The sequence below is a fragment of the Dasypus novemcinctus genome, chromosome 18, assembly GCF_030445035.2.
Source record: "Dasypus novemcinctus isolate mDasNov1 chromosome 18, mDasNov1.1.hap2, whole genome shotgun sequence".
Classification (NCBI taxonomy): domain Eukaryota; kingdom Metazoa; phylum Chordata; class Mammalia; order Cingulata; family Dasypodidae; genus Dasypus; species Dasypus novemcinctus.
Genome location: NC_080690.1, coordinates 57707549 through 57726571, shown reverse-complemented (window position 1 = coordinate 57726571; position 19023 = coordinate 57707549). Strand labels below are relative to the sequence as shown.

At 38.2% G+C, this 19023-nt stretch overlaps 1 protein-coding gene across 1 annotated transcript in view; it reads left to right on the top strand.

Moving 5' to 3' along the window:
* LOC111764212 (zinc finger protein 850-like) overlaps positions 1–14198 on the top strand; it is a 49194-nt gene extending 34996 nt beyond the window's left edge. The window contains 5 exon segments of the mRNA XM_071209238.1: positions 12613–12928; positions 12931–12996; positions 12999–13319; positions 13322–13588; positions 13591–14198. Coding sequence (XP_071065339.1) covers positions 12613–12928; positions 12931–12996; positions 12999–13319; positions 13322–13588; positions 13591–14072 — 1452 coding nt within the window. The 3' untranslated portion in view covers positions 14073–14198.
* Positions 14199–19023: the final 4825 nt, after the last annotated feature.

The window sequence follows — 19023 nt, the reverse complement described above, 5'->3', positions numbered from 1 at the left end:
CTTCTTCTTGGACACCTATAAATACATGTGTTTAATTTCAAGTTGTCATTTAATTCCCTGAGGCCCTGTTCAATTTTTTACATTCTTTTCTATTTTTGTTCTGTCTTTTCAAATTCAAATACTCTGTCTTCCAATTCACTAATTCTTTCCTCAACCAATTCAGATATGATATTTTATGCCACTAATGTATTTTTAAAATTAATTTATTGAAGTATATCACTCATACATAAACAATAAGTGTATAATAATAGTTGCAAACTTACAAAACAAACATATAGAACATCATACAGGACTCTCATAACTCACCCTACCACCAATAACTTGCATTGTTGTTAAATCTTTTAAACTAATGATTAAAGAACATTGTCAAAATATTACTACTAACCAAAGTATTTTCCCCCAATCAACCCTATTATCTTTATATCATTTATATATGAACATACATAAACATTTAAGTGTATAGTAAAAGTTGTGAACTTACAAAGCAAATATGCATAACATCATACAGGGGTCCCATACATCAACCCTCTGCCAACACCTTGCATTGTCCTGAGACATTTGTTACAAATTATGAAAGAATATTGTCAAAATCTTAGTACTAATCATAGTCCTTATCTTACATTTGCTGTGTTTTCCCCCATTCCCACCCTATTATTTATTTATTTTTTTAAAGATTTATTTTTATTTATTTAATCCCCCTCCCCTCCCCCGTTTGTCTGTTTTCTGTGTCTTTTTGCTGCGTCTTGTTTCTTTGTCCGCTTCTGTTGTCGTCAGCGGCACGGGAAGTGTGGGCGGTGCCATTCCTCGGCAGGCTGCTCCCTCCTTCGCGCTGGGCGGCTCTCCTTATGGGTGCACTCCTTGCGCGTGGGGCTCCCCTACATGGGGGACACCCCTGTGTGGCACGGCACTCCTTGCGCGCATCAGCACTGCACATGGGCCAGCTCTACACGGGTCAGGGAGGCCCGGGGTTTGAACCGCGGGCCTCCCATGTGGTAGACGGACGCCCTAACCACTGGGCCAAAGTCCGTTTCCCAGCCACCCTATTATTTTTAAATATTTTTTTTTATGACAGAAGTTGTAAACTTATAAAACAATCGTGCATATGTGCAGAATTCCCAAACAACACCCCTCCATCAACACATCACACTGTGGTGGAACATTTTCTACAGATAGGATAATATCATCTGATTGTTACCATGTCCGTAGTATAAATTTGGTACACATTTTCTATACTGCCTCATTGTCAACACAGTGCATCTTTTGCATAGATGTGAGAATATTATGTTATTACTGCTAACCACAGTCCATAGGTCACTCCAGCAGTATTTTTCCCATGCTTCTCCACATTCCCAACACCTTTCAGTAGTGATGTACATTTGCTCTAGCTCACAAAGGACACTCTTACATCTGTACCATCACCCACAATTCTCATCCACATCTTGGCTTACCATACTATTCAGTTCCTAGATTATTCTCTAGCATTCTGTCAATTGGCATTTGCATACCTAGACTACCATTTTCTGCCACATCCCCATTTATAAACTGTTACTCACTATTGTGTTACCCTCTACTTTATACATTTCCACACTTTTGCAGTAAAACTAATTAAAACTTCTACATACATTAAACATCACTATACCATCTCAGTCCTCCTCTTATCTCCTTTAAGAATCCACCACCTACCACCAGGTCTTGATGATATTGTCCTACAATTTCTCCTAGAAGTTTTATGGTTCTTTTATTTTTAGGTTTTTGATCCATTTTGAGTTAATTTTTGGATAAGGTGTGAGATAGGGGTCCTCTTTCCTTCTTTCGGCTATGGATTTGCAATTCTTTCAGCACCGTTTGTTGAATGGACTGTTCTGCCCACACTGTGTGGATTTGACAGGCTAGTCAAAAATCACTTGGCCATACATGTGAGAGTCTGTTTTCTGAGCCATAAATTTGGTTCTATTAGTCTATGTGTCTGTCTTTATGCCAGTACCGTGCTGTTTTTATGACTATAGCTAGGTAATAGGATTTAAAGTCTGGAGATGAGAGTTTGCTTTTCTTATTTATGATGTTTCTGGATATTCAGGACCCTTTACCCTTCCACATAAATTTGATGATCATGTTTTCAATTTTCTTTTTTTAATGCTGGTGGAATTTTTATTGGGATTACGTTGAATATCAATTTGAGTAGAATTGACATCATAATGATATTTAGTCTTCCAATCCATGAGCATGGAATATTCTCCCAGTTATTTAGGCCTTCTTTTATTTCTTTTAACATTGAGTGCAGTTTTCTGAATATAAGTCTTTACATCATTGGTTAAGTTTATTCCTGACTATTTGAGCTTTATTTGTCATATTTTATTTTCACCCCTCTTTTGACACTTTTAGTTACTTTTATTGGTATAATCTTCATTTCTAGACTCTCTTCCAGGCCTCTCTCTCCTGTCTTTTCAGGCTCTAGCACACCCTTTAGAATTTCCTGAAAATCTGGTCTCTTGCTGAGAAATTCTCTCAGTTTCTGTTTATCTGTGAATATTCTAAACTCACTCTCATTTCTGAAAGACAATCTTGCTGGATATAAGATACTTGGCTGGAAGTTTTTCTCTTGTAGTATCTTAAATATATCAAACCACAGTCTTCTTGCTTCCATGGTTTCTGGTGAGAAATCAGCACTTACTCTTATTGGGTACCCCTTATATGTTATGCATTGCTTTTCTCTTGCTGTTCTCAGAATTATGTTTTTGTCTTGGGCATTTGACATTCTGATGAGTATTTGTCTCAGAGTTGATCTACTCAGATTTTTTCAGATGGGAGTACTTTGTGTTTCTTGGACATGGATAGCTATGTCCTTCAATAGGGTTGGGAAATTTTCAACCATTACTTCTTCAAATATTCCTTCTTCCCCTATTCCCTTCTCTTCTCCTTCTGGGACACCCATGATACATATATTTGCATGCCTTTTGTTGTCATTTAGTTCCCTGAGACCTTGTTCAATTATTTCCATTCTTTTCTTCATCTGTTCTTTTTTATGTCCACTTTCAGAGGCCATTTCTTCAAGCTCACCATTCCTTTCTTCTGCCTCCTCTAATCTGCTATTATGATTCCAGTGTTTTTTAAATTTTATTTATTGCACCTTTCATTTCCATAAAATCTATTTTTCTACATGTGCTTTCAAATTCTTCTTTGTGCTCATCCAGTGTCTTCTTAATATCCTTAATCTCTTTAGGCAACTCATTGAATATATTAAATAGATTACTTTGAACATCTATGATTAGTTGTCTCAACTCCTTTATGTCATGTGTAGGCTTAGCTTGTTCCTTTCACTGGGCCATAGCTTCCTGTTTCTTGGTGTGAATTGTAATTTTTTGTTGGTGTCTTGGCACATGGATTACTAGAGTATTTATTCTGGGTGCAGTTTTTCTCTTTAGTTTAGGGCTTCCTGCCCTTTCTCCTTTGCTGTTTGTGCAGTAGGAGCCAAGGTTGTAATTGGTGCTATAAACTGTGGAGACTCAACCTGCCCTCATTGTGTCAGGGGTCAATGAAGCTTCTTCCACCTTTCTCCATTGGCAGTGGTAGGGAGAGTCACAGCTGGGTGGAATAATCCAAGTTGTGCAGGGCTAGACTGCTGTTACCCAGAGAGAGTGATGAAGATTCATGCCTCTTTAACCCCTGCCTGTGGCAGAGATGGAGCTGCAGGTGTGGGCAGCAATCTATGCAGTGTGGGTCTAAGATGACTGCAGTTACACTGGTAGACTTCCATTTTTCAGACTGTGCCAGCCAAAGGTACCTGCAGTTACCTGGATAGGCTGGTGCAGGGCCCACTAGCCTCCTCCCTGCCAGAGGTGGGACTGAAGCCTGGCTAGGGCTGCAGGCTGATCTGGGTGAAGGCAACTGGTTCCTACCATCACTGTGATATTTGGTCAGCTGGGCTTCCACTGAGGCTGGGGACAGAGTCAAAATGGTGTTCATTAGCCTCTTTCCAACTTGGACAGATTCACACCCCAGCTCTTCCCAGGGTTATAAATTAGCCAGCCAAGTCTACCAATCAGTAGCCAAAATTGGTAGCCAACCATCTCCTCCTCCCCTGTTTTCGGGAAATGGAACTTCCAATTCCAGCCACAGAATAGCTCCCTGGGTGGCTTGTGCCATCAGAGTAGGATAATTAACCAGCCTCCACAACTTGGCTAGTAATTTCCCAGAGAGGCTGTTGCAGGTCCCCACAACTTCCTCCCTGCTGGAGGTGGTGCTGGGGCCTAGGCTAGAGGTGCAATCTGATCTGGATGAAAAGAAGCCAGTCCCCCTGAGCACTGTGATTTTCAGTCTGCCCCTCTTCCCCTCATGCCAGGTGTAGAGTTAAGATGGCAGCTAGCAGACTCTTTCTGACTTGGACAGGCTCAAACTTTAGCTGTTCTCAGAATTATACTATAGCCCACTGAATTTCCTCATCAGCAGCTGAAGTTTGTGTCCAACTGTCTCTTCCTCCCCCATTTTTGGGAAGTGGAGCTTTCAATTCCAGCTGCAGAACAGCTCTGAGGCAGCTTGTGCCTCCATGGAGGATGGGCATCAAACTCCATGGCATGGAGCACTCTACTTACAAGTGTTTTCCTTCCATTCCTTCAGGGATGTTGCAATATGCTCTTCTGGCATCCTGGAATCCCCAAACTGGTGCTTCAGCTAGCTCCAGATAGCTCTGGGTGTTTACTAACTGTAGCAGGAGCTGACTCTAGGAGCTCTTTACTCTGCTGCCATCTTGCTGGTTGGTCCACTAATGTATTTTTTTTTAGATTTATTTATTTATTTTCCCTCTTTCCCTCCTCCCACTCTGCTATTTTTGCTGTTTATGTTGTCTTGTCTTCTCATTATCTCTCCTTTAGGATTCACCAGGATTTGATCCTGGAGACCTCAAATGGGGAGACAGGTTTCCTGTCAAAAATGAGCTACCTCAATTTCTGGTTTCTGCTGCACTTCACCTTGACTCTCCCCTTGTCTCTCTTGATGCCTCATTATCTTGCCATGTGACTCACTTGCACAGAGAACTTGCTCATCACGCAGGCACTTGTGCATGCACCAGCTTGCCGTGTGGGCACACATTCTCTTCTTTTTCACCAGGAGGCCCCAGGGATTGAACCCAGGTCCTCCTATATGGTGGTGAAAGCTCTATCACTTGAGCCACATCTGCTTTCCCACTAATGTATTTTTAATATCATCCATTTTGCCTTTCATTCCCATAAGCTCTCTTAATATTTTGCAGGCTTTCAGATTGTTTTTATGCTCACACAGTGTCATCTTAATATCCTTTATCTCTTTAGTTATATTTTCCTTCATCTCCTTAAATTGATTGAGGAGGTTTACATGTACACCATTGATTAGTTGCCTTAAATCCTGTGTCCCCTCTGAAATTCTTGTTTTTTTTCCCCCCTTTGGCTGGGCCATATCTTCCTGTTTCTTAGTATGGCTTGTTATCTTTTGTTGATATCTAGGCATCTGATTATGTTAATGATTTTGCTCTGTTGATCAATTTCTCTCTCCTGCATAGTTTTATTTCACAGCTCCTCTTTGGTTTTTAGTTCAATTTTTTTCTAAATGTTTAAGGTTGCCCTGCTCAAGTAATCAAAGTAGGGGAAGGGAACTGCTAATGGGGCATAGACTAAATCTACAGTGCCTGGGAAAGAAATGAGAGACGTGCCTGTCTTCATTCACTTAAACAGCTGGCCAGAAGATGGTGCTCCTTGTCAAACCCTTTCACTGAGGTGAATCCTTCAGTTTCTACTAGCTCTTCCAAACCAAAGAGAAAGGACATTCAGCCTTCCACCACACCCTACCTCTTCCCAGGGAGGAATGTGTCCTTTCTCCTCTCTCATGGCTGCTTAGCCACAGGTTTTACCAAGGCTGTTCACTTCAAGAGTGGGAAATGGGTGGTGTTTCCAATCACAGGGGCATCAACTCACAGATTTTCCTTTTGCATTTCTGTCTCTCTGTCCCCACTCCCAGATGATGCATGCAGCACTATCCTGGTCTGCAGTTCCCCAAAGTGGTTCCCTTGGATGACTGCTACACACTCTCCCCTATTTTACAAGGGCCATCTTAGATTGCTTCTTGTCTTTGAAAATCGTGATGACTTTTATTTGACCTTTATATTTATTTCCTGTGACTGCCATAAAAAATTACCACAAACTTTGTGGTTTAAAACAATAGAAATTTATTCCTAACAGCACTGCATGGCAGAAATCTGAAATCAACATATCAGCTGGACCTCATTCCATCTCCTTCTCCAGCAGAGAATCCAATTTTTGCTGCTTCCACCTTCTGGTCTGCAGGCATTTCTCGACTTTTGACTCCATCACTACAATCTCTTCTTCTATGGTCACATTGCCTCCTTCTTATCTCTGTCTTTTTCTCTTCTGTCCATCTTAAATCTCCCTCTTCCTTTCTCTTATAAAAACACTTGTCTGGATTTAGGCCTTACTTGGGTAATCCAGGATGACTGCCTCATTGCAAGTTACTTAATTACATATGCAAAGACCCTTTTTCCAAATAAGGCCACATCCTAGATTCCAGGCATTAGGATGCAGATATATCTTTTGAGAGTCCACCAGTTCACCTTACTACAAGCTGCTCTTTTTCTTTTGGACTCTTTAAGATTTTAATATGTATTCATATATATTGAAAATTTACTATATATAAGACAGTACACTAAATGATTGTATATGCTATTTCATTTAATTGGGAAACTTGTCTTCACTGAACTTGTACATTCCAAAATGTAATTGGAAATTGGAAATATTCTATCATATCCAGTAGGTTTTCTCTAAAGGAAACAATACATCTGAGGATATTAAAACACATTCTTTAATCATGCTACTTACTATCCTTTACCCATGTTACAGGTATCCAACCTGAGCCTCTTTGTTCTGTGTCTTTACCCTCCTGAAAAGTCCTCTTCACCCCCCTGCTATTTTTATCTTTTTTCCTCCTTCCATCTTGAAAATATTTTATATATATTTATACATGTTTATTTTTACAGGGAACTGTGATGTCCATAGACTTTTCTCAGGAGGAGTGGGAATTCTTGGATTCTGGTCAGAAGAATTTATAGAGTTGTCATGATATAGAACTACAGCAACCTGGTCATAGCAGGTAAGGATTCTTATTCTCAGTATGTATGAGGCTGCCTCATAAACATTGGCTTCTTCCTTTGTGCATTTCTCAGATTCTTTTAAGAAGACAGTAATTTTAATCTCTTGTTCCCCAAAAATGTCTTAAGCTTTGTAGAGCTTAAAATGGGGAGCTACTTTGGGCTAGGGCAGAAGCTCCATCATTCCCACACTTTTCTGAACCTTCTAGATTTGAATTCTGGAAAACTCAACATCAATGTCTCATTTTTCTTCTAAGCAGGATTTTCCATTTCTAGGCCAGACACTATCTCCTTATTGAAGCAAGGGAAAGAGTCCTGGCTGATTGATAGAGAACTGACAAAAGGCCCAGGTAAGTGAGGGATAATTGGAGAGGAGTGCATTGTAGGAATTGACCAAAGTGAACATACAAAAGTCATTACCTTTGAGATGTTATCAGGAAGTTCTCCTCAAACACCCAAGACCTGTGAAACATGAGTTTTCAATGGGTGTCACTCTATCTCCCATCTACTACTGACTTTTCTTCCTGCCTCTCATTCTTCCCTACCATTTCAGAGTAGGTGCTCTCTTCCTCTGAATGACAACCTTCTATCTTTATTTTGGATATTATTCTTTCACATTTTCATATCCTCTTCCACCTTTAGTTTCTTGTGTCACTACTTTTTAAAAATGCAATGTAAGTCTATTGGATTAAATTTTTTCTCTTTGGTTCAAGTTTATTCATTCTTTTAAAAAACACTTGTTGATTTTCTAATTTTTAAATATACTCAGGTAGATTTTAGAGATATTACAAAATATATAAGCTATTAAGAAATTCTGGCTCTAAAAAAGGAGCTGGAACATGTCCACAAATAACTTCTATAAGGTAGAATTAACTGTAAGAGCAGTTCCTCTCTCAGAAGAAAGGAATAAAGCTTGCAAGTGTATTTCATCCATATAGATATAATAGTTGTAGATGTGGGAGTGAAGGCAATCATCTAAGTAGAGAGTGCTAGATATAAAGGGTTTATAACTACATTGGGAATGAAGAGATGGTGGTCAAGGTAAGGTTAGAGAACCACACAATGCATTCATGTATTTATTCAATGCGTATTTGTGAGAGAGAAATCCATGAGCTGATTCAAAGGAAAAGAATTGCAGGGAGTGGAACCAGTAAGTACAAAGGCCCTGAGGCATGAACATGTTTACTTTGTTTGAGGAATCCCAAGGTGGCCAACAGCTGGGGTAGCAATCAGAGAGGTAGGATTGGAGGGAGTCAGATATTGGGGCCATGAAACTCTATGGTAAGAATTTTATTCTGAGTGAAGTGGGATGTCAGAATGGAATTTTAAGCAAAAGATTGACATGATAGAAATTGTATTTTAAAAGAATTACTTTAATTGCTTTACAAAGACGAAATATGGAAGGAAAATGTAGAAGCAGAGGACCAAATAAGAGGCTTTCACAGTAGTCCAGTTAGGAGACAGTAGTGACTTATTGACTGTAATGACAACAGTGGACTTGATAAATGGTTGGATTTTGGATATATTTTTCAAACATAGAGCCAAAGAAATGCTAAGGGAGAATGTGGAGTGTGGAAGAAAGACAGAACCACTTATGCTTCTGGGTAGGATGGAAATGCTTGCAGCAGGGAAGCATTCCCTTTGAGAACTACAAAAGAGATGGAAGATGCATAAGAAATGACCTTGCATATAAGGAATTCACAAGAAAACTATTAGAACTAAAAATAAGTTCAGAAAAGTTAAAGATTATAATATCAATATTAAAAAACATCAATTGTAAGGCCCAGTCATCAAGATGGGGAGTAAGTCACTGCAGGGCTCTGTGTCTCCCCCACCCCCACAGAAGATTTAAGCAACAAACAAGAGCTGATAGAACCATCTTTTTCAAAACTCCAGAAAACAGTTGAAAGTTGCACAGGCAAGCACCAAATCAGAAAAAAGGCAACTTAATGATGGGGTCTCATGGTGCTTTGACTGATCCCTTCCCCATCCTCACACTCGCGAAGTACAGAGATGGATTTTGCTTCCAGAGCAGGTCCCTGATCCCAATTCTGGAGGGAGTGGGGGTGATCTTCATGTACATACCAGGAGCATGTATGTCTGTGCCAGTTGACTGGCAGTAGTCTGAAGAACTGAATCAGGACACTACTCACTGTCCCAGAACCTGCCCTGCAATAGAAGGCAGTTCACAGAGATCTCCTATAGAACACTGTGGGAGAGAAGTTGAGTGGCTGCAAGGGGCGATGGATTGCTGACTGTGGGACATACAGTACAATGCCTGCGACCATGAGGAAACTGTTTTTTGGGGGAAGAGTAGACATTTGTATCCATATACAGGAGGATTCCTAGGACTACATGCACATATGCAATACAAGACATGTGCAAAAGGGTCAGAATGGCCCCTACACTTAAGCCTTGAGCTAATCTCTAAACTCACTGTATGGATAAGCTGTGAAGGAGAGCACTTACACAGTTCAAATTGAAAAGACTATGAAAGTTGTTCCTTTTTCACCTTTTTGTTTGTTTTCCATCTGACTCCTGGTATTCAAGGAAAGTTCCACCATAAAACTAGCTGGATACAAGCTTAATGAACAGATACCTCAGAGTCTAGATTCCAGTGATAACACATTAAAATATAAATATGTCCAGGATTTCACAAAAGGTTACAAAGCATACAAAGAAACAGGAAGCAATGGCCCAGGCAAAGGAGAATATTAAAGCATTAGAAATCATCAGTGAGGAGGACCAGACCTGGGATATACCAAACAAAGTCTTTCAAAAAGTGGTCCTAAATATGCTCAAAGAACTAGAGGAAAACATGGACAAAGAACTAAAAGAAATCAGGAAAATAATAGATGAACACAAGGAATATTAATAGATAGAAATTATGTAAACAGAGCTGAGGATCCCAGTAAAAGAAATAAAACTTCCCTAGAGGGTTTCTATAGCTGTTTGGAACTGGCAGAAGAATGAGTCAGTAAGGTTGAAGATAAGACAAATTGAAATCATCTAGTTTGAGGAACAGAAAAAAAGAAAGGATGAAGAAAAGTGAACAGAGCCTGAAGGACCTGTGGGAAACCATCAAAGATACAATATATACATTTTGGGAATCCCAGAAGGAGAAGAAAGAAAGGAGCAGGGAATATTCAAATAAATAATGACTGAAAACTCAAATTTAACAACAGATATGAATATATACATCCAAGATGGTCAACAAACTCCAAACAGGATAAACCCACGTAGATACACACTGCACCAAATTATAATTAAATTGTTAAATACCAAAGATAAAGAGATAATTCTGAAAACCACAAGAGAGAAGTGCATCATGTATAAGGGAGTCAGAATAGATTACAGTACTGCCCATTTCTTGTCAGAAACAATAGAAGTAAGAAAGCAGAGGGATGATATATTTAAATTGCTGAAGGTAAAGAAAAAAAAGCCAGGCGGCGGACTGGGCACAGTGGTTAGGACATCTGTCTACCACATGGGAGGTCTGCGGTTCAAACCCTGGGCCTCCTTGACCCATGTGGAGCTGGCCCATGTGCAGTGCTGATGCGTGCAAGGAGTGCCATGCCACAAGGGGTGTCCCCCATATAGGAGAGCCCCATGCGCAAGGAGTGCACCCCATAAGGAGAGCTGCCTAGTGCCAAAGAAAGTGCAGCCTGCTAAGAATGGCGTCACCCACATGGAGAGACAACACAAGATGACACAGAAAAAGAAACACAGATTCCTGTGCCGCTGACAATAACAGAAGCAGACAAAGAAGATGCAGCAAATAGACACAGAGAACAGACAACCAGGGTGGGGGGGGAGGGGAGAAAAATAAATAAAATAAATCTTTAAAATAAAAAAAAAAAGCGCCAACCAACAATTCTATATCTAGCAAAACTGTCTTTTAAAAATAAGGAAGAAATTAAGATATTCCCAGATAAAAGCTGGGGGAGTTCATCACCAGTAGACTGGCCCTACAAGAAAGGTTATCTTCTCTACTTTTTATATTTATAGGTTCCTTTCTTTTCAGTCTCTGCTTTAGCCCTTGCTGAGTCTCTCACTGTTCTCTTTCAATGTTAGCCTCTTAGAATACTCAAGAAAAAATGTAAATTCATAAACATGTTATACATTTAGGTTAGCTGCAGATAAGTTTTCCCTGTTTCACCACTCCTACTAGACTATTGGCAACCCTATATAATTTCTCAGCATATTCCCATCTATATAAATTCTTTGTTGTTTCTGTCAGATTACATGCTGTAATTCTTTGTTATAGAAACCCTGGACCTTCAGTTCCCCAATTCCTCGTCCAAGAACAGCCAATCAATCTCATAACAACCCTAAGATGTAGTTATCTAGGGAAGCAGATTTGGCTCAACTGATAGAGTGTTCACCTACCATATAGGAGGCCCAGGGTTCAAACCCAGGGTCTCCTGATCTGTGTGGTGAGTTGGCCCATGCTCAGTGCTGATGCATGTAAGGAGTGCAATGCCATGCAGGGGTGTTCCCCATGTAGGGGAGCCCCACATGCAAGGAGTGTGCCCCTGCAAGGAGAGCTTCCCTGCATGAAAAACACAGCCTGCCCAGGAGTGGCACCACATACACAGAGAGCTGACGCTGCAAGATGATGCAACCAAAAGAGACATAGATTTCTGGTGCCACTGACAAGAATGCAAGCGGACAGAGAAGAACACACAGTGAATGGACACAGCAGACAATGGGGGCAGGGGAAGGGGAGAGAAATAATAAATCTTTAAAGATATATAAATAAAATATAGTTCTCTTAATGTAAAGTATTCCATAAACGTATGTGAAACTAGAATCATTCTCTGACATTGGGGCTTTCACCTATGCATTTGTACATTGAGTCCCTACTTCCCAGTGAATTTTTCTTCTCTCCAGAGTTTGACTTACATGAGTAAGTCACCTCCCTCACCCATCTGCATGATGGTTCTCATACTATTCTTGTCTGTTTCTCAAATTGTGCCTTATTTTAAAACTGCATAATCCATTTACTTCTTATAGGTATTTATTTAAGTTTAATTATTTTGTTCATACCATAAAGACTTTATTTCCTTGAGAATGTAAAAAGAAAATAATTGTTTAGTTTTGTATTTTCTTTCAGACTCTGAACCAAGGTGTGAAACCAAAAAGTTAACTCTGGAAAGACAAATTTATGAAATAGAACCCTCTCAGTGGGAGATAATGGAAAAACTGCCAAAGCATGGACTTGAGTATTCCACATTCAGAGATGAACGGGAATGTCAAAGCTATTTTAAGATGAAACAGAAATCACAGGAGACAGTTAGGTCAACTGATAGCCACCTATCAAGACATGCCAACTTTAATTCAGTCTACATTTCATCCTATGTCAAAGAATTAATACTGAAAAGGTATATCCTGAATGTAAGAAATATGAGAAATCCTTTGTACATGACTTGCAACTTGTTGCGCATAAAAGAATTACTGTTGGAAAGATCCCAAGCCAGAAGATACATTTTGAGGAGAAGACCTATGAATGTAGGGACTGTGGTAAGGCTTTTAGTTTAAGCTCACAAGTTATTCAACATATGAGAATTCATATTAGTGGGAAAACTTTTGAATGTAAGGAATGTGGAAAGGCCTCTAATAATTGCTCAAATGTTACTACATATCAGAGATGTCTAGTAAGAAACCAAATATGTAATGAATGTGGGAAGGCCTTTTTCATGGGTTCATTTCTTACACAGCATGAGATAATTCATAGTGATGAGAAACCCTATCAATGTAAGCAATGTGGGAAGTCCTTTAATAAAAGCACAGATTTTAATAGCATCAGAGAATTCATACCAGTGAGAAGCCTTATGAATGTAAAGAATGTGTTAAGACCTTTAGCTGTAGCTTTCTCATCATCTGAAAATTCATAGTGATGAAAAACCTTATGTATTTAAGGAATGTGGAAAAGCCTTTTGAAGTGGTTCAAATCTTACTCACTATCAGCAAATTCATACTGGTGAAAAACCCCATGAAGATAAGGAATGTGGGAAAACATTTAGCTGTGGGTCAGGCTTTACTAGGCATCAGAGTATTCATACTGGTGAAAAACCTTTTGAATGTGTGGAATGTGGGAAGACATTTTGTAGTGGCTCAGAACTTACTCCACATCAGAGAATTCACTCTGGTAAAAAACCTTATGAATGTAAGGAATGTGGAAAAGCCTTTATAGTGGCTCAAATCTTATTTGGCATAAGAATATTCATACTGATGAGAAACCCTATGAATGTAAGGAATGTGGGAAAGCATTTAGAAGTCTCTCAAAACTCATTAAACACCAGATAATTCATACAGGTGAGAAACCATATAAGTGTAAAGAATGTGGAAAGGCCTTTTTTAGTGGCTCAGAACTTACTCAACATGAAAGAGTTCATACTGGTGAGAAGCCATATGAATGTAAGGAATGTGGGAAGGCCTTTATCAGTGCCTCAGCCCTTAGCATGAGAAAATTCATATTGGTGAGAAACCATATGAATGTATAGAATGTGGGAAGGCTTTTATTAGGAGCTCAGCCCTTGTTCAACGCCAGAGAATCCATACTGGTGAAAAGCCCTATGATTGTAAGGACTGTGGGAAGGCCTTTATTAGGAGCTCTTCACTCATTAGGCATCAGAGAATTCATACTGTTGAGACACTTTATATATGTAATGAATGTGGGAAGGACTTTAATAAAGGTACAGACTTTACTTTGCATCAAAGAATTTGCACTGGTGAGAAATGCTATGAATGTAAGGAATGTGGGAAGGCTTTTAGATTTGGATCTGCACTTATTAGCATCAGAATATTCATACTAGTGGGAAACCATATAAATGTAAGGAATGCGGGAAGGGATTTGGGAGTGGCACAGAACTTATTCAACAAAGAATTCACACTGGTGAAAAACTATATGAACGTAAGGAATGTGGGAAGGCTTTATTAGTGGATAAACCCTTAGGCAGCATCACAGAATTCATAGTGGTGAAAAACCCTATGGTTGTAAGGAATGTAGGAAGGTTGGACGTAGCTCACACCTTACTAGACATTACAGAATTCACAGTCCTGACAAACTTAAATGTGGGAAGGTTGACACCCTTTCTACCAGAGAATAGATACTAGAGAGAAACCTGTTGAATGTAAAGAATTGGAGGCGGCGTTTGGAAATGGGTCAGATTTCACTCAAAATTAAGCAATTTATACTGGTTAAATTTTATAAAAAAGGAGTCATAGGGTTAAAGCTTTTTTGTTTGGATATATATTTGCTTGACATAGAGAGTTCAGTGAGAAACTCCATACTGTACTTAAGTTTATAAACACCCTGAGGGTAAAATCAATTTTGGGGCAAATGTGTGTTTATCAATAATACATTCTTCATCTAACCTTAGACAATTCTTTTGGCATGTAAAAATACAGAATTGGTGTGTTTTAGCCTTATTTTAACATCAAAGAATTTTTCTGTGGGGTGGTGGGGATAAATCTGATAATTCTATTGTATTTTTCAAGTACTCTTTGTTTTATACAAAACTAATCTTTAAAAATATACTTTATTGTAGGCTGTTTATTGAAGATATAAAATGGCTTTTTCTTCGCCAAGTTCTTATTTCATTACCACTTATTGGTGCTTTACTTTGCTGTTGCTTTTTTGGGACTTCTGTTTCTTGTAAGTTTTTATTTATATTATTTTGTTTTGCATGTATATTGATAATTACAACTGTATCACCGTGTTAAAATATTGTTTCTAAATTCTTCATAATAATTTCTCTATAATCAATTTCAAAGCTGTAATTATACAGTTGCTACAAGGTAACTGAATTTTTAAATATATTAAAAAATTATCCAATTATTGTTTCATTGAATTTCTCAGTGACCCTTTAATTAAAGATGAAATCAATTTTAATCACAGTTTCCAATTTTAAAATATACTTTAATTTTTTTAAAAAGTAATGGATTACATAAATGTTATACAAAAAATATGTGGGATTCCAAATGCCCCACTCCCTATTCCTCTCACATTTTCCCACATCAACATCCTTCATTAGTGTGGTACATATGCCACAATTGAGGAATGTATCTTGGAGCATTGCCACTAAGTGATGATTATAATTTACATTGTAGTTTAAACTCTCCCACACATTTTTGCAAGTTATTACAAGATATACAGTGGCTTGTATCTGTCATTGCAGTGTCATTCAGGATAATTACCAAGTCCCCAAAATGCCCCCAAATTACACCTATTTTTTCCTCTCCCTTCAGAAACTCCAGTGGCCACTGCCTCCACATCTATGATAAAAGTTTCCAATTTTAATTACAGTTTTGTAGGTAATGAACAGAAGTGAGTGTCACAGCAGAAACTGGTGGGTTACCAAAAGTACACAGAGGAGATTTTATATCTATAAATGCACATATATATATTAGAATATTACCAAAAAAAATTATCTTCGTACAAAACAGAAGAATAAAAAAACAAGTGGAAATTATTAGGATACATTAAAGTCAAAAAAGAAAGAAACTACCAAGTAATAGTTATTGTAAATGAAACAAAAATAAAACATCAATTCCAGCATTAGAAAAAGCAAAATTAACAGCTTCATACACTAGAAATGGACATTATAATAGATTTAGAGATGCATAGGGAGTAATTCTAACTTTTTAATTCTGAAAATAAAACAAAATGCATGAATTTCTAGAAAAATATAATCCACCAAATTTGACTGAAGAAGGAAAAACTCAAAAGCATGTATCCAAATAGCTTCTACTTCTGAAAAGTGAATTCATTTGCTTCTGCTGCTACCAATTAGGGAAGCTAGATAAAACAGTGTTTAAAATATTATTAAAGACATCAAAGAGATGGTAAACAGTGAATAATAGAAGGTCCAAGATTCAAAAGAGGAGAAATCTATTAGAGGTGGGCAAGCCTGTTGCAGTCACATTTTCGGGAGGCGGGGTGGGGGGAGGTATTTGTATACTCTGAGCCCAAAGTAAGAGGCAGGTTTGGGGCCTTGCTTGGGAAGAGGGTCACCTTCTTGGGAACAGAGAAACCAGCAAAGCTTTTGCCAAGCTGTAGAGACAAATTTAGAAACTTCAGGTACAAGATATTAATGAGAAGGAAGGGGCAGAAAACTTAGTCTGACACATGTCCTATTTTCTCCTCAAAATATTTGTTGAATTCTGAATCTGTATGGAGTGGAAGACTAAGGAGTTAAGAAGTCTCTGAAAATCACAATGGCATTTCCAGCATTATCACCATATTGATTATTATAGTTCCAGACCATGATGAAGATTGGCCCAAGTGAATATACCAGGTTTTCAATTGAAATCTTTAGAAGGTTATGACCAAGAAGCAGAGTGAAGCAGAGGAGACAGAGCCATGCCAAATCCAACCTAGCCTTAAGTATGGTCAATCTCCATTTGAGTTAAGATGAACAGCTTCGACTCTATTGGCTTAGCCAAAGAAAAGGGGAAACATCTCTGGAGGAATATAGCTTCATCTTCAGGGTCTACAAGTTTTTACACACAATATCTTGGATATATTAAAGAAAATATTAGGCATGCTGAGTGAGAGAGACCCTTAGAACACAAAGAGAAGACATATATCATAGAAACAGATCCATAGATGATAATGGAGTTAGTGGACAAATATTTAAAAATAAAATAGAAAAAAAGTTAAATTTCAGCAGAGAATAAGAATCTATTAAGAATATGTAAGTTATAGAGCTTAAGAACTCAGTAAATGAGTAAAGAACATTATATAAACTAGAAGGCAGGAGTCATGAACTGAAAGTCAGTTTAATAGAAAATATAGAAATTAAGCCTATAGAGAAGGAATAATGGAAACATATGAAAAAAAATAAAAGTGACATGGGACATGGTAAGCTGTTTTAACACACATGTATTTGGATACCCAGAAAGAGGACAATGAATGTGGCAGAAGTAATATTTGAAGAGATACATAGGGAAATTTTTTCAGATGTTGAAAGACATCAACCTACAGTTTGAGGAAGCTCTTTGCACACTAAGTATGATATGAAGCTTTCTCAGAATGCTGGAGGGATTTTGCAGGATGACGGTATTTCTGCTTGTTCTAGAAGCTGTGGTATGTATGTGAGAACATTCAGTGGTTTCTTGCCCCATCACACACCCAGAATACACAATCCCTTAATGACCTCATAGCCCTGGCCTGGTAACCTCCTATGCTCACTTGGGTCATTTACACCCCACTCCCCACTCAAGCTTTGTCTCCTAGAGATCTCTCAATGCTGCAGAAATCTAACACAGACATTTTGTTCTCCAGGTCATTAGCTCACACCAATTTTTCCACTCTGTATGCCCAAGTGCCTGCACAATGGCAATGGCTTACCTGAACACTGAAGGGTTACTTCCTTCCTGCACATCAACTGCAGACCAGCTCTTGCTGGGGCAAATCTGCAAACATCTCTTCCATCCAGTGGGCTGCAACCACATCTCTCCAATTAGGTCTGAATTCCAACCTTATGGAGGGTTCCCCCTTGCAAGTTTTTCTCTCCTGCATACTCTCTCAGAGCTACAGAGTGCATTGTAGAGTTCTTTTACATCTTATACTTACTTTTTTTACCATAGTTTAATATTTCTCTATACTAAATTTTCCCTGTTAAAATCACTGTGGTTTCTGTCTCTTGTCTGGACCAAGACAGATACATCATTATGTCATGATTCCTTTAGAACCAATTCTTTTCAGTCTTGAAAACTTAATATTGTTTACAATCACCTCTAGATCATTGTCAATGCTTCCTAATACATTTCATCTCTGATTCCTATCAAACTTGATTATACAAATATTGTAACCATTGTCAATGAATATAATCAAACCTAAGTCAATCAAACCTAATTTCTTGTAACATATAGTCAGTTCAGCATTGAGGCAATTTAATACTGGTTCAAATTAACACCTATTTCTATCAATCATGAAACAAACTAATCCTGATTGCAATTGAGTCCACTAAAATCTAACTCCTTTCAAAACTGATTCTCTTTTAAGATGTTCTGTCCAAAGGTAATAGTGGTGTATTAAAGTCCCCCATTATAATTGTAGAGGCATCTATTCCTTCACTTAGTTTTTCCAGTGTTTGCCTCACGTATTTGGAGGTGCCCTTGTTAGGAGCATAAATGTTTATGATTGTTCTTTCTTTTTGAAGGATTATCCCTTTCACTAATATGTAGTGCCCATCTTTGTCTCTCACAATTGTTTTGCATTTAAGTCTATTTTGTCTGATATTAATATAGCTACTCCTGCCCTTTTTTTGGTTATTTGCCTGTATGATAGTTTTCCAACCATTCACTTTCAACCTCCTTGAATTCCTTGGTCTAAGATGTGTTTCTTGTAGACAGCATATAGATGGATGATACGTCCTTATCCAATCTTCCAGTCTGAGTCTCTTGACAGGTGAGTTTAATCCATTGACATTCAGTGTTCTTACTTTCAAGGAATTACTTATATTAGCCATATTTTCTTTGGATTTGTGTTTGTCATATTTTGATTTTTCTTTTCTTTTCTTTTTTTTTTTTTGTCTTTTTCATTGTTCTTACAATCTCCTCTAACTCTGTCTCTCCTGTTTTTTCCTTTCCTCCTGCAGAACTCCCTTTAGTATTTCTTGAAGAGCAGGGTTCTTGTTGACATACTTTCTTAATTTCTGTTAATCTGTGACTATTTTGAACTCACCATCATTTTTGAATGCTAGTTTAGTTGGATAGAATATTCTTGGTTGGAAATTTTTTTCTTTTAGTACCTTGACTATGTCATACCCTGCCTTCTTGCCTCCATGGTTTCAGATGAGAAATCAGCACTTAATTTTATGGATTAATCCTTTGTATGTGATAATTCTCTTTTCTTGCTGTTTTTAGTATTTTCTCTTTGTCTT